The sequence below is a fragment of the Oratosquilla oratoria genome, chromosome 44 (assembly GCF_046742065.1).
Source record: "Oratosquilla oratoria isolate Oo_2021 chromosome 44, ASM4674206v1, whole genome shotgun sequence".
Taxonomy (NCBI): domain Eukaryota; kingdom Metazoa; phylum Arthropoda; class Malacostraca; order Stomatopoda; family Squillidae; genus Oratosquilla; species Oratosquilla oratoria.
Genome location: NC_134820.1, coordinates 7,853,488 through 7,869,643, shown reverse-complemented (window position 1 = coordinate 7,869,643; position 16,156 = coordinate 7,853,488). Strand labels below are relative to the sequence as shown.

Sequence of the window (16,156 nt, the reverse complement as noted above, 5' to 3'; positions counted from 1 at the left end):
TGGGGGACGTTTTCGTAACCCAAGCCATTACCCAGCGATTCTATTATTTTTGGACGTCACGCTTAAGAAAAGGATCGAGGTTCAACGATAAGAAGGACTGCAGTTAATCGGTGACGAGCCAAAAAGGAGAGGATTAAGAAAGACGAGTAGGAATAAAATGCAGGTTCAAACTACAGTAGGCGGACTGCCACTTGACCTTTACTGAGGTCAGATGTGACTTTCGATAACATACAACTGGTAATATATTTCTTTATGTTGACAGTTTAACTGCTACAGACTTCTACATCTCTTCCGGTTGCCGACACCGTTTTATCTGGCCCTGGGGAACTTACCCCTTACTTCAATGAAGGTTAATGATACTCGCAAATAAGTTGTTTACGGGCCTTGGCTGTAACTGAGAAACTCGTAGTTTATCATAAAAAAAAAATAAAAATAATAATAATAATAATAAATAAATAAAACAAATAAAATAAATAAAAAATAAACAAATAAAATAAATAAAAAATAAACAAATAAAATAAAAATAAATAAACAAATAAAATAAAAATAAATAAACAAATAATAATAAACCAGCAGCCATCATTCTACATTGCATAAAAGAAATCACGAGAAACCACAAACCCTCATACTTTTTGTCCAAATGCATCCCAACCCGGAGCACACAACCGACAAATGTCAAATTGGTTCAAAATAACACTTCAAACAAAACTTCTCCAACTGGACCCATCCCAAGCATGTATAAAGTCCTCAAACACCCTATAGCTTCATCTTCCTCTCGACTACCACCTTTTCCGGCTCCACGACTCACTGTCTTGTCCCGATCACCTCACCAAGGGGTAAAACCTACTTAATTCTGAGTCAGTTTCTCTTGGTGAGGCGCTCGGATCAAGAACAAGAACCTTTCTACGATGTATACAAATTACGAAATACATTTGTACTGATATCCAGCTGAGACAATTGAAGGCCTAAGAGAAGATATCTGGATCACTGAAGAAAGAAACTATTGGACTAAGAGTTTAATAAAAACACTTTTCGGATCACAAGAAGAATTGTCACCCCAGGACGCCGAATATCAACAGTGGAATAAAGATTAGGTTAGGTTAGGTTGAATGAGGGTTATGCTTATTGTCATCAACTTATACAACCGAAAAATCGTAAACCCAGAATTGCCCACATGAAGAAATGTCACCTTAAGATAGACCACACGAAGAATTGTCGTCCTGTCGAAGTCTGGGGTGACGATTCTTCATGCGATCCCACTTTTCTTTAAAACTAGTCTGATCATATGAGCACGTGTGTTGCGTGCCTCTGATCCGTAAGGACCACGAAAATCATTCGACTACTAAAGCAACTAAAACCCCATTCGGGGTTTCTGGTGTAAGAGTATCAACCTGGGCAATGTGTAGGACATAATGCAAATGTTACCAGTTTTGATCTGCACAGTAACTTGCATCACCCAGCAACCACTAGGTTCCTGCTTGTTCTTGCTTCTTCCAACATACTCATGCACCTCAAAACTATTTTGCTTCACGCAAATGCATATGCGCGGGTACACAGTCAGGCGCGTACCATGCCAAAACTTAGTCCGAAAGAAAAAGTTTAGACACTGATGAAACGTTAATTTGTCCGGCGTGTGTGACTAGAGTGCAGGTTCATTGTACTTTAATGTAAAAACTTCATAACAGCATCAACCACGGTAATATTGGAAAAAGTTCTCAGCCTAAATTAGACGGCATAATACATACAAATTATTTAGTACATCTACGAAACTAGTGATGCACAGAGACGACACGACTCCTCACGCCGACAGAGAACCTCCCCCCATCCCCCACCCACCCCTTGTCCCAATCACCCAGATCCATATAGGAGGTAAACAGGACAGGCTACATCCCGCCAGGTGACCGCGGCAGATCGAGCGAGTTAGCGAGTGAGTGCGATGGCCGCCCAGGTTCAGGGCGACGGAAATAAAGACCAGCTCAACTCATCACCCCCTCCCCTCCCCACCTCCGGCTTCCCGTGGGCCGAGTCGGTATCGGATGTCGCCAAGAAGCGACACCCTCATCTGACTTTGGCTACGAGCGCTAAGGGAACCCTAGCACTTATCGTAAGACAATGGCCATCCCCAATAGACAGAGGAACCGGACAAGGACTCTATACACGCCTGATACTTCTGCTTACACGATATTCACAACAAATCGGGTACAAACCTACTCATTTCCCCTCCACACAAGAAAATGTCACACAAACTTGAGCATCCGCTACACACACACAGTACACTCGACGCGAGACGCGGCTAGCTACACCAGCCTACACCAGCCGTCACGTGACGGGGTTTCCACACGTATATCTATGCAGAACATTTTCCCCCAACATCACCCGTTTTCCATCACCCCTTCACGTTTTAAAAGCCCCCTGTGGGTACTCTCTATAACCAACGAATAAAAAGGCAATTAAAGAAGCAAAATGTCATCATGGGGGTGAATTTCAAACTTGTTTGACAACACAAGAACTTTCGTTTATTATACCTGGATTAAAAATAATAAAATAAAAGGCAACATGCATTATGTGGAGAACGGGGTGAAGTTAACAAAAATATACCAAATATATAAATCATATTTTATTGCAAACACCATGAATGGTGCCATGCAGTTACAAACTTACTCTACTGGAAAATGCCCAGATAATCGAAATTAATTCATGTAGGTGACCGGTGACAGGACAGAGGGAATGTACGAGAAGCTGATTAATTAAATTTACCATTGGACCCCACAGCATGTCATCAACCAAACTCACCTTTTGGTATTGGCATGAACACTGCAGAATCTAAAAATCAGGAAAAATCGCCAATACAAGGCCAGATTTTTCTAGGTTTCAAAAAGTTTCGTTCCGAATAGATTAGAATTTCGAATTGCAACATATTACCAATTAGGACACCTATCTCAGCTGTACAGGCTGAAGACATTAACTACTCTAGTGGTTTTCCTACATAATAAAATCTCGCATGAAATTAGTCTATTCGAGTAACTTTTCCTTTCAATGTAGCAATTGCCAGGCTATCTAAGTCACCTTCCATTCTGGCTATCACCAGGCTATTTTGTTCATCTCCATGTTACCTAAATCATGACAAGATTGGATGTTATTAAGCAGAGATTATATTCCTCAAAGGAAAATACGATTGTTAATCCATTTAATAAACGCAATTCCTTAACAGCTTATTGTTCTCACCATTGTAGGTTTTATTCAGCAGGTAAAATATCCACCAAAATAAAAACAAAGAATAAATCAATAAACGGCTGAAACTAAGTGACGTTTTGGGAACAATGTCTCCCATTTACATTGGTATCGAGCATGTAGAGATTTACTAATAAAATTTGTACAAGAAAACAAGGGAACGTTATGGTGATGATAAAGAAAAGCACATCTTCCAAAGCAAACATAATTATTCTCAACAAAACACTGGCACACTCATTAGCTCCAACTAGTGACTGGTTGATGAAAATGGGAGTTCTTAAATGACCTACAGTAACAATGAAATGTGAACAAAGTGCGTAACAATTAATTCCAAATACCAACAACCAATACCATCATAGCTAATCCATTTGACCACCAAAAAAGTCAATCACTAATGTTGCTGAAAAGATTTGAATCCGTCTGAAGTATAGGTATATACTCGCTATTGTATAATGGGCTGATGTAATTATCTCAAATATGAATCTTGTTGACATCAAATGAAACATGTAGTGGACGGACTCAGCAACAACTTGTCTAAACAACCCTATATTGTTTATAGAGAATGAAGCCTTTCACGTGTTGCAAAATGGCACAAGGAATAGTAAAATGCATGACAGTGGCTCAAAACCTTAGCTGCAAATAAATATGAAGTTTATAAGAAAGTGATGTATGACAATATTCTAGACACTTTATTTTAAGGTAAGAAAAAAAATCACTTTATAAATAGAATTGTTGTATTTTAAGACATGTTCAAGGGGATTTGATTTTGCAATAGGCACAGAAAATTGATTCCAGAAAGCTCTTCCTAATGTTTTTTGGTATATTGGTTTAATCATAGTGTAATTTGGTGCCAGTTAAACTTCCCCACATGCTGCATATAAATTTGGAGGGTGAAGTAACTAGTACTGGAGAGGGAGTAGGGCTCATGGTGGGGGGAGGGGAAGAAATTAAATCGGAGTGTTCCTTCAATGTCTGCTGGAGTGAAAAAAGACAAACTGGAGCAACATTAGAGCACGAGAATGGTGGAGTGCGGGACCAATCTCAGACACAAACATTTGACAATATAACGCAGTGTTGACATGCATACATACACACAAACACGTATGGAATACTTACGAGAATGGAAAATATATGAAAAAAGAAACTTAAGGAGAGGTGATAGACGGGCAATTATGCAATTAAGATTACGATGAATATGGAAATCGTGCCATAGAATAAATAGGATTTTTTTGGACATTTCAAACTACCAAAGAACACTTCATGGGAAGAAGCAAGCCCGTGCAAACTTACACGTTTTAAATTCCAATCTCACAAACATACACAAGTAATGAGCATACTAAAACACTCCATCTATTGAAACCAACACTCCCAATTCTTTTTTCATAAACCTATAATACGAACCCCACTTAGTCCTAAACCTCTGTTGGCTGGGACGCAGAAAGAAAGAGCAGAGGGAAGGAAAGGAGGTGGAAGAGAGGAAGAGGTTAGGAGTATTGGGGAGAGGCGGAGGGGAGGAGGAGAAGGTGAGGATGACGGCGTCCGAAAATAGTTAACACGCGCACAGCATGTACCCAGGCGCGACATTCGCCCACCCGCCTACGAAGTCACTTCGAAAAGCCACATCATCGTCCAGAAGAATCGAACAATCATTTGCAACCTCTATGATGAAAACGGGAATTCTCACCCCTCTCTCGTGCACACCATTATTCCTGGGTCGACACGAATGGACAATGAACAAACGACATATTGAGTGCGCGAAAATTCAAGTCTGGCCGACCTACCTAACATTGGCTAGGCAAACTTCACTCGGCTGAGGACCCACGTGGGTTGGCCGACGGACATCACCGAGCATGAACTACATCCAACCAAACCCCTTAACAGATGAAAACATCCCGACTTGCCCCCAGCCACACCTGGGAATGTCACTTGCGCACCTCACCTATACCTTACCACCCGAGTTCGAACACAGCGTACAATCCAGTCACCGACCTGACCTCATTCGACCACCTAGACGTAAAGGTCAAGTGGACGCTGAATAGAGAAGTCTGGGACAAACAAGAAAGCAGAGTTCACGTTACCGTGCACCCATGTTCCAACACACAACAACACTATGTGCCCGGGTTACCTTGAAGGCCGCGCTAGTTAGGCCCCAAGGGCGTTATGGTCACTTCTTCACTCTTCTACAAGAAATCTATAATCACGCTCACTGTATCTGTATGCCTCATCTCGCACGATACAAAGGACTAATATCGATAAGATCTTGTTTTCCTCAACGCTGCCCATGACCAACCCCTTCCATAACGCGCGTTCTCTTTTCGACCTACATGTATGACATGTATGCTGACCTCCACATCTCTCAGCTCTCACAAGACCCTAAACCAGCATTTCCTAATGCGTGAACAGACGCGCTACGTGCCTCGACAGTGAAGCCTTCCCCATCAAAGATGACAAGTATATATCACGTTTTGTTTATGCACGATCCATAACGAATAAAACCTTAAAACAAAAACAAACTTGAAAAGATACAAACATGGAAAAGGGGTACACTAACCAGGACACTTACACCGCAAAACAGACACGGTATCTGGGTTGAACTAACACAAAATAGGATGGAGTTTAATCCACACTGTACATGCAACCCCCTCTCTCACTCAACCACGTGCGCACACAAACACACACGTGACTACAGTATCTAGCGTCCTGTTTCGACAATGGCCTTGAGTCCAACCTTCATGCAACCCAAAGCACAACACGTACACTCAGACAAGAACGCGCACACTAATGTACATACACAAACACCGCCTTCCATATCAATTTGTACTCGTGTTAAAACTTAGACCATTGTAGAACTCAGTTTTTCACTACATATAGGTAAAATCTCACATTACCCTGTAAGAAGTCCCAGGCATGTTCTATTACGTAAAACGAATGGAAGACCAACCTAATTCCCTCTCCCTTGATCGATGGACCCTGTTCAGGCTACAAGGCGTTCCTCATATATGATTACACACGCACACAAAATCGCTGGTGGTGCGTGTAGGTATCTAGAAGATGGTACAACGGAATAAAATTACTGCAAGACCAAGACAGAGCAACTTCTGCACTGTGCGATGCCCAAGAATGACAGTTACAAGAGGAAAATTGGGAAGGGGGGGGGGTGAAGCAGAGAAAGGAACAAGCAAACGCCTTAATCCTATTTGACGTTCTCAGGAGGGTGTTTACAACGGCCAAACCTAATTTTGGATCCAAATTTAGCTACATAGGTCTCGATGTGCTCGTGACTGCTGCTGCTGTACCAACCTCAATATGTCGATCCCTACAAATAGCCTACTGGATGTGAACCCGATGAACGTGAAAAATATGTACATATGTGCACACATACACACACACATTGTCGAGCAAAGTATTGATACTACTGTATTGGTGCTTAGCTTATTCTAGCACTATGTTGCATCTTTATCACTGTCATAACGTGCCTCCCATGCTCTAGAAAGGTAGAAATACTTATGGATCAGTTGCTTTGTGTAATTTACAAGTGTAGTGTTCTGTACATTATCAGTTTATATAAATAACCCAATAAATTATTACCGAAAAAACGAGGTCCCAGTCTCCCCCATCTAAACCCCAAAACTCTTTGGGAGAAATCACCACCTATTTTAAATAATCATTCTGCTGGTTCAAGTGTCTTGTGGCGTGAAGTTTAGTACAGTACTTTCATCCAGGCCACAAATAGCTTATTGCACTTCTCCTTAACACATCATGGGCAAAGAAGCGGAATAATCTAATTCCAGGTAATCCCCTCATCACCGGGTGGTACATGTACTTCTATCGGGGCACCACCACGATGCGTTATGCACACCACCAACCCCTTGACAAGGACGGCCAGCGTGAAAGTGCAAGCAACCAGGGTCCATGCATGCGACCAAGTCTTTGCATTACAAAGCAGTTTCTGCAAAGTTCTCCATCTTGTCTCGAGGCATCCGTTGTCCGAGGTGGTCTCAACAACTCTTCCCACACAGCTTCTGACAGCAGATCATTCAATTTGTGGTACGCGTGTTGCTTTCCTTGACAAGTATTACAACAAGGAAATCTTTCAATACCTTCCTTGCTTTTCTTCGGCCAATTACGAGCGCCTACGAATGCTTCATTTCGGCGTCCTAGACAACACATGCACATAACGTTCGCGGTTCATAAATAATTCGAATCGTTTGGTTATTTCGACAGCCCACGCCCACCCCAGGAGAGCATCCTAGACGAGCGACAAAGTCAAATCTACTCCTAATGTCTCGAAAATTGAAACACTACCGTTATTGTTAATTCATGTTACAAATTAAATCCTAAAAGTTTCACTTTTAAACAAATTGAAGGTTGTGCTATGGATCACCTTTAATGACAATGCAGAGTTGGTACATATTAATAATGCACAAAGACTATGCGTATTGCCAGTAAACTCGCGCAACAGATCCTGAAAGAACACTTTCAAATCTCCTCCTTCCAACCGATGACAACTTTAATGCTGCCCTGACCACAATTAACAGAACGAGACGTCCACCCACACACCCTAGTGACCATCTCTTCGTCAATTATCAATTTTTATATCAAAAAGCTCTTCCTGTTTGCCCCCAAAGACGCCAGGTGGGTATAGCCAAACATTTTATTCCAACTCGAAAGTACCTGGTGTTTGAATACCGAACGTCCAGTAAAAGGTTAAAATTATTCAAACATTCTAGATATCCCCAGAATATCGTGGTTGGAAACTCGATGGAGAAATGTGGCGAGTAAATACGAGCGCGCGCGCACGCACCAGACAACCTAAGTGCTGCCTTGGGTTCGCCCATCTAATCCATCCCAAATAGCTCTTTGTCCACCCGCACACTGGTTCCCTGTGCCGCCATGACACAGGATAAGCTGGTCACGTGACCAAAGTTCCCGGGACGAACTAATCCAAACTGTGTGCGAAATCCAACGCGGGGTATTTTTTGTACATAATACAAAGTCACCAAGTGCATTGGAAACCATGAACGTCAAAAATGCAAATGCGACAGTCAGCTGTTTTTTTTTTTTTTTATAATATCCCGAAGCACCATCGTCTATTGAGGTGCCCCGAGGAACAACCATGGGGGAAGGGCCACTCCTAAATAGCAAGGACGGACCAATTTCCTTGCAAAGCGAAATGAGTGCACATGGTACAAAAACATCCCAAGTCAAACACGTAAATACGAACGAACAAACATGAGAGCAAGGTTAGCTCGCTTGCCTCTGACCATCCTTTCTCACGCACACAACCTTGGAGGGAGGGAGAGGGAGGAGAGATATACCCCGGGGAACCAAAACATACAAGAGAACTGCAATGCACAACAACGACAACGACGACAAAACTGCAGTGCATCATATAATGCCGACACGCTTAGAGCCAGCCGGACATAGCACAGACAGTGGTAGGCTTCGTTGCAGCAGCCCCTAGTCCAGTCTCATCTAACGTACCTCAAGTAACCACTCCACATGAAGGGGCAGAGTTGACGAGCCCTTCCGCTCTTTCACTCTCCAACGAGCCTCTCCCCTAAATGAGCCCTGCTGCAGTGAGGGGAGTGAGTAAGCGGGACCCTGCGAACGTTGCTCTTTCCCTGTATATTACAACTACACACACATACATACACCAAGGCTTTATCCCCCTTACAAGGGAGGTAGCCAAAAAGGAAAAGGCATAAAATCATTCCCACCCATTCCATCCCTGAATACACTCCACACCCCTCCACCCTCCCTCTTATCTTAGCACCTCCTGGATGGATATAATGCATGTGGAGGAAATGTGACGATCAGGGCGGTTACTACAATCAATGCCATACAATAATACCTCAGAAACCACGAAAGAAATCAACCCATGATTCCACAACCACGAAAACTAAATGGGGGCCAGACACCATCCCCCTCACCACTCCATACTTCACCCATCCATGGAGGAAGAGGAAGAGGAGGAGGAGCAGGCAACCGTTCAGGCGCCTGGTGTTCGTGCGACCATGAACTCGAAACTGCGACGGGCGAACTGCTGGGATGCCACACACCCCCAACACCAACGAACGACTCCCTCCCACCTCCAAATGAAAATCTTCCCCGACAATCTAACGCAAGGCTATTTTTTAATATCAAGCACATACTCAAAATTTGACAACAATAGGACAGCCTGTTCAAAACTGCCGGACCACTCCCAGATTGGCTAGACATCGACCACAACGACGCTGCTGCTGCGGCTCATGGGGGTGGAAGTGCGGATAGGAATCAGCTGACGGAACGTCTGGAAGCACGCGTGCACCTGGCAACCGTCAAAAGATTTTCACTTTCAGCGCCGCTTTGCCAAAACGATGCCTTCTTGCGACGGTGATGTTTTTGTTGGCTGGTGCTAGACGAACATGGCAGTGGTCATCACCCCCCCCCCCAGGAACACTACCGCAGCCTGACTGTCGCCACGTATAGCATGCCACCTATCTAATCGGCGCTATCACGGGGCACAACACCTCAAAAGCAACCTACCACTATTACCAACGTTTTGTCAAGAGCGGCACTCCAAAGTAATGCATGCGCGTACAAATACTTACAAATTTCCAAGCATAAAGACATTACGTTCGCGATCCCTTCATTTTCACTGCGGACGAATTGGAGTAATTGTCCCGGCCAAAACCAAACGACTTTATTCGGGACCCGACAGTTAAGACACTACCTAATGCCCAGCCGCTCTCTCAAGAGGATCCCAGCATCCGCCATGACATTATCTTCCCAATTTTCACTTTCAGTTTCCAGTTGGATATTAACAATTTCAAGTTCGTTAACAGCATCTCTCAAGTAACACTTTCTAATTTATCCAAGCTACTGTCTGAGGATTCAATTCAGCTAGATGGGACTCCTATGCAGCAACAATTCACAAAATTTACAATCGCCATATAATTCTGTACAGTGGCTCTCTATCCATTTCTTCCGTTACCTAACAACGGCACGTGGAATATTACACAACACACTCCATTTTTATTACAAACTGTTTAACAATCCCTCGAGAGTCGAACACACCGGTAAAACGCTAAACAAGATTGCTAGCAATTACGTCACCAATAAGACCTCCAACACGGAAATATTCGCTTGGTTAATATAAAGGGGGGGGGGTCGCGTCCGTGACCAAAGATCAAGCGACGATAAACGCCCACGATGCCTTCCACAGGGTCAAACGGGAGTGCCAACGGGTCGTGGCACCCCACCCAGGCATCGTGACTGCCCTTCAACCAACAACTTGCTCATCTTCACAGACCCGCTGGCTAATACCGCACACTTACACGGACTGTGTGTACACGCACACTCTTAATGGAAAAGGCCAAACGTGCATTATGTAAGAACGTCAATGGCATCCTGCACTGTATCACATATTACCCTATATATATATATATATATATATATATATATATACACATTTATATACATACATATATACACACGGGTATGTGTATTTACCTAGTTGGGAGGGGAGCTGTGTGTGTGTGTGTGTGTGTGTGTGTGTGCGTGCTTAAAATAAACACGAATCAAATCCTACGAATTATTCAACAATGTTGACACGGTCCAAAATAACCAACAAATTAGCACCACAACCTCCAGTCGAAAATTCCAGGAATGCATTACCTGTGATTTTCACCACACAGGATGTGATGGCTATTCCACAAAAAACTGAAGGAATCAAAAAGCTAATTGGAAAAACACGCGGCTTCGAAAGCATCATGCCTCCACTCCAAACCCCAAAGGATGACATTGTTCTTGCAAACCCCGCCATTCACTCGGCGGCTCATTCCAAGGCCATATCGCACAACAAAAGACAACAATTTACGAAATCAAACTTGACCATGATCGAGCAAAGTACGCCAGACCCGTTGTTTGATACAACAGACTGCCAACACACACAAACAGACATGTGACTGCTGACTATAACAACAAACAGGATAAGCGCAGCACAAAATACAAACTGTTGATAACAGCTTCCGCACAACTAGCAAGGCAAGGAAAAATAAATAAAAGCATTGGATCTCAAACGCGCGATATCAGCAGAAAGGCAGCACAACTGTCAACAAAATGGAAAAAGTCGCCCCTATACAAATGCTACCTACCAAACCTTGAATTTGCAAGAAAAGCATCACATTAGAAAACACACACACACACATATATATATTTATTCATCTGACACATCCTAGTATAGAATACTATATTCATTTGTGAAAAAATAGAGAACACCTAGCAACAAGTTTGACGGTTGCTAGGCAACCGAAAGACAAATGTACATCTTTTGCCACATTAGGGAATGCAATGGGACAACGGTCATGACGTCTTTTGAGGAAACCCGTTCCTATGGAAAGACTCGTTCGTACTTTTATCAGTTTTATATCAAACTTTATATTTATCACAATCAGGTACCACAAAGACAGATTAAACGCTAAGCCTGGAGCTAGTTATGAACGAAACAGAAGCAGGACAACATACGAGGGACACCACAAAAATTCGACACGAAACCAAAGCTACGATGTTTCGAACCCGTTGAGACATGAACATCCGAACACAAGCCACTAAAAGTAGAAGACATCCATCAACTATATTAAATACATTTTCCTAAATTTGTGTTCACCCCTATTGCAGGAAATGACTGCTTGCCTCTATCTACCCTTAGATACGACTGATCATCGCGGAGACTGTTACCAAACTTAAAATATTCTAGTAACCCAAGGTCCACACAAACCTTGGTGTACAGAAAAAATAATCCAAATGTATAATAAAAAATACGCCCATCGACCGTGGCATCTCAAGCCACTGGACTACAAGGACATTATCAAAGATAAGTCAGCTATGTAATGAAAATACATACACACATGCATACGCAGCATCTCCCCGAAGCAGCCCACCCTTTCAAGAACTACAGGCAGAAAAAAGGTGCTGCCAAGCGTGTATAAGAATCATGTTACGTCTGCCAGACACGGAATGACTTGGCCAACTAAAAACAAGCCAAAGACATCCCTGCACACCATTACCATCCACGTACGCCCAATATAATCTCTACAACCCGTCGCTTTATCGAACTATATTTGAGGGACGGTTAGGAACATAGTTCCAAAATCGATGTGCATGCAAGTCGTCAAAAATCCTATGCACCACGTTATCAGTAATATCATATCTAGTAACCAGAACTTCTCAATGTCCTCCACTCGCAGCGTTGATCATCTGCGTTCACTTGCCAGACATCTCCTTTCTCTCCACTAAATGCAAAACTATAACACATCTCTTAGACACATGCCATACTCCGTTCTTCACTACTAAACGCTTTTGTTGATATTTGTAAGAAGATCCGAGGAAGCGAATTAACACTTGGCATTGGGAGATGTGGCAACACCGCACGAACTACAGCATTGTTTTGGTCCGCCCTCTACACACAGTATATTCCTTCTTTTTCTACACCACTTTGCCACAGCAGCTAGCCCCAATATTATGTGCACTGGTATGACATATCACTGAATTTGTGCACTAGGGAGAAGGAAGGTGACATAAGGGCGAGGAGCAACTGTGAAGCCACCCCACCCCGACAACACCCCTTCTACGCCGCCTCCCACCAACCAATATCGATTTTATCTTAAAACACACTCATCCTTATTTCGCCACCTCACTGACGGCTTCACTGGTTTCTCAATAGAATCAAGCACAGGCTGACCAAGTGTGTGCGGCTGACACAACCTCGTGTGAACCTGGGAGAGCCGACAAAGCCAAGACTTACCTTGCCTGCCGACGATCTCCGCCACGTGTTCTGAGGAAGGCACGGCCACACACTCCGTCATGTTCTGGGACCGTTTCGTCGCCGCTCTCTCTGACTCCACCATGTTGGACACTGCAAACACATCTCCTTCATTGCTTGGCACCGATGATTCGTTGTTTAATCCCAGTAGAGAAAGCTCTAATGCCAACTGCAAAGCTCGTTGCTCGTCCATTGTGCTCGAGCTGGTAGCGGGTGGGGCTGGCCGCTCCATTTCGGCAAACAGACTACTGGCTGGCATTGTGTACCAGTCGAACGATTTATCACTTATTCACGCCACCTTCAATAACTGCACAAACTACCACGTGGTAGGGTAAAAAGATGGATAATATTCCTTGAGTAGTATATCTTTCCAGCGTGGAGGGAGAGCGCCAACTGACTTTGATATGAAGCGACTGTGTGTGTCAGGAAGCGAGGGCCCGCCCCCAGTCTTGAGCACGCACCCTCATTGGTTGTCCCGTCTGCCGCAGCCAAACTCAATGACAGGAGGCAACATTTGCTAACCTTTTAGTATTTCTTATTTTAGAATAGCTTACGATTAAGTTTGAATGCGGTTCTAACATATGTATCTACATAAGATGTTAATTCTGTAAACGTGATATTGTGCAATTAATTGTAACCTGGTTGAAAAACATAAACAGGAAAATAACGTAGAGAAGCAATAGTTCCTGAGCTCTGATTGGTCGGTTTAAAATTCCCGCCCTTTCCTCAATCCCAGAATCATGGTAGCATGGTGACCGAAACTTGCCCTTCTTGGTTTGATTTTGTCATTTCATGAAGAAAGATACCTACGTAGGATGATGAAGGATATATTTTCATAACACTAGTTCATTTTTTATATTACGGGAAAATTCTACGTTCATGCAAATGCATACGTGAGAGAAAATTATGACCATATACCGAGTCTAAAACCAGCACGAAACGAACGATAAAGTTTAAGTCTTGGAATGACAGGCGCACATGAGCTGGTCAATTAAATATCCCCATAAAATGATATATTCACCCAGGAATTTTGCGTTGATGATTACTGCTACTTGATCCTCGTATCAGGAACAAGCATTCCTGATAGTCACAGAGAACTGCCTTATCTGGACATAGTGTGAAGAATGAAGTTTGGTGTAGACCTGTGCGAAATTCCCGTGCCAAACAAAGCGTCCGGGGTCGTCTGTGCGAAACCCTTTGCAGATTCACCCTCAGATTTGGAAGACCTCTCACGATCCCTTCTTTCAATGGCATATTAATTTGATCCGTTTTCCTTCAATTCTTAATCGTCATCACCAGCACGTTGGGCTGTCCCCATTTCCTGCCCTGGTTAGCGGTCAAAAATCCAGCCGGGAATGAACTTAGCGTCCACAATTCACCTCTCATTTCTAATGTTAACGATTCTAGACAGAATACTGGTAACCGCATGTCATTCAGACGAATCTAGGAAACAGTTTCTTTGTTTGAATGAAGTTGTTTCCGAGGAGCGGGAGTCGCAGCAACACCACGCGGTCTGCTGTTGCTGCTGCTGCTCTGCCTTACCCTCATGCACACACACACTTTGTGTTGGGAAGTGGTGAGGCAGTCGTGATTAATATTCATCCTTTGTGATTGATGTTAAACATTTTTCATACATAAATACCTTCACCTTGTTTCTTTTGTTGAGATACGATGCCTCCTAGCCGATGATAGGAATTATGTGAACCTAGAATACCTACGATGAGTGTATATGTGCGCGTGTTTGATTGGCAAACCGGTGCGTTCTCACCTCCAAACCAATCCCTCCACTCCATCACTGATCGTTCAGGGAGGGAGTTGGGGAGGATGGGCCCCATCGCAGGCGCGCTTTACGTTAATGTAATCGTTTAATTGGAAACAAAGGATGGATGAGACCTTGAGCCCCATACTGATGAACCTTTGTCTTGACGCTGTAGGATCCACGCTGTCATCTGGCCCAAGGAATCGGTGTGGAGCTTGTGTCAGCCCGGGAAGGGCATTTTCGCTTTGATGTTGGGCGGTGCAGCCGTTGGATGTTGTGTTCGTCATGATCACAATAATCATGTTCATGGTAATATGATGATAGTATGACGACGACGACGACGATGATGATGATGACGATGATGATGGTGGTGGTGGTGATGATCGTTTGATGGTGTGTTCATGATGGTCATGATCATGGTTATACAGTATGTTGGTGATGATGATGATGACTGGCATAATGATCTTGATCATGGTGGTGATAGACATGCTTATGATTGTGGTGTTGGTTGAAGCGTCGAGGATGGTGGTGGTAGCGATAACGGTGGCAGTGGTGATAGTGATTACAAGAACTGACGGATGCAAATGTAGGCGGAGTTGTGTCAGCTTACACACTTACGAGTATATTTATCAATCGTTACAGTGACAAAGAAACCATCGATGATGTTGATTCATTTCAGATAATTTCCAGTTAGATAAGAACCATCTCTCCAACCCAAGCGTCTCTCCTCCCCCTCCCCCTCCCCTTCCCCTCCCCTCTCTCACTTCGTATGGGGTATTGATGGCATATTATATGAAGTCAATAATTTAGACTTTAGTGACATCCATACGGACCAGAGTCGTGCATATCTTTATAGTTAAAGACTAATTTCTACGAAAAAAAAAGCTGATCATTTTGATGCCCTCCTCGATTCTTTCACCATCTATGAATCGACGTGCCCGGCACGGTATTGTTCCCAAGGATAGAAACGCTGGTCACTGGTGACGACATACTCATTCTCTCTCTCTCTCTCTCTCTCTTTCTCTCTCTACTCTTACTCTCTCTTTCGTTCTATATATCTCTCTCTCTCTCTCTATCTATCTATCTATCTATCTATCTATCTACCTATCTATCTCTTTCTGAGTCGACGCAGTGTTTTGTCACTTCGATATCTCGAAACTTAGTTTGTGGTGTAGCTGTTCATTCCGCTGCTTCACATCTCACGTTATCAACGCTCCTCATTCTGTCTCGTCGCCGGCGTTTCGTTTCTCCTGTAGTTTGTGTTTTGTCGTTCGCGTTGATGTTTCGCTTCTGATGTTGCCACTGTCCAAGCCGTTGTGATGTTGGCCATACACATGCTTTGATGCTGCCCGAGGAACATC

The 16,156-nt window shown here is 43.4% G+C and overlaps 1 protein-coding gene across 1 annotated transcript in view; it reads right to left on the bottom strand.

Annotated features, from left to right (window-relative positions):
* Positions 1-13,447, bottom strand: part of LOC143022218 (RNA-binding E3 ubiquitin-protein ligase MEX3C-like) — a 161,127-nt gene extending 147,680 nt beyond the window's left edge. Inside the window, exon 1 of the mRNA XM_076180326.1 lies at positions 13,019-13,447. Within this exon, the coding sequence (XP_076036441.1) occupies positions 13,019-13,295 (277 nt within the window). The 5' untranslated portion in view covers positions 13,296-13,447. The remainder of the gene's footprint in view (positions 1-13,018) is intronic.
* Between the last annotated feature and the right edge of the window lie 2,709 nt (positions 13,448-16,156).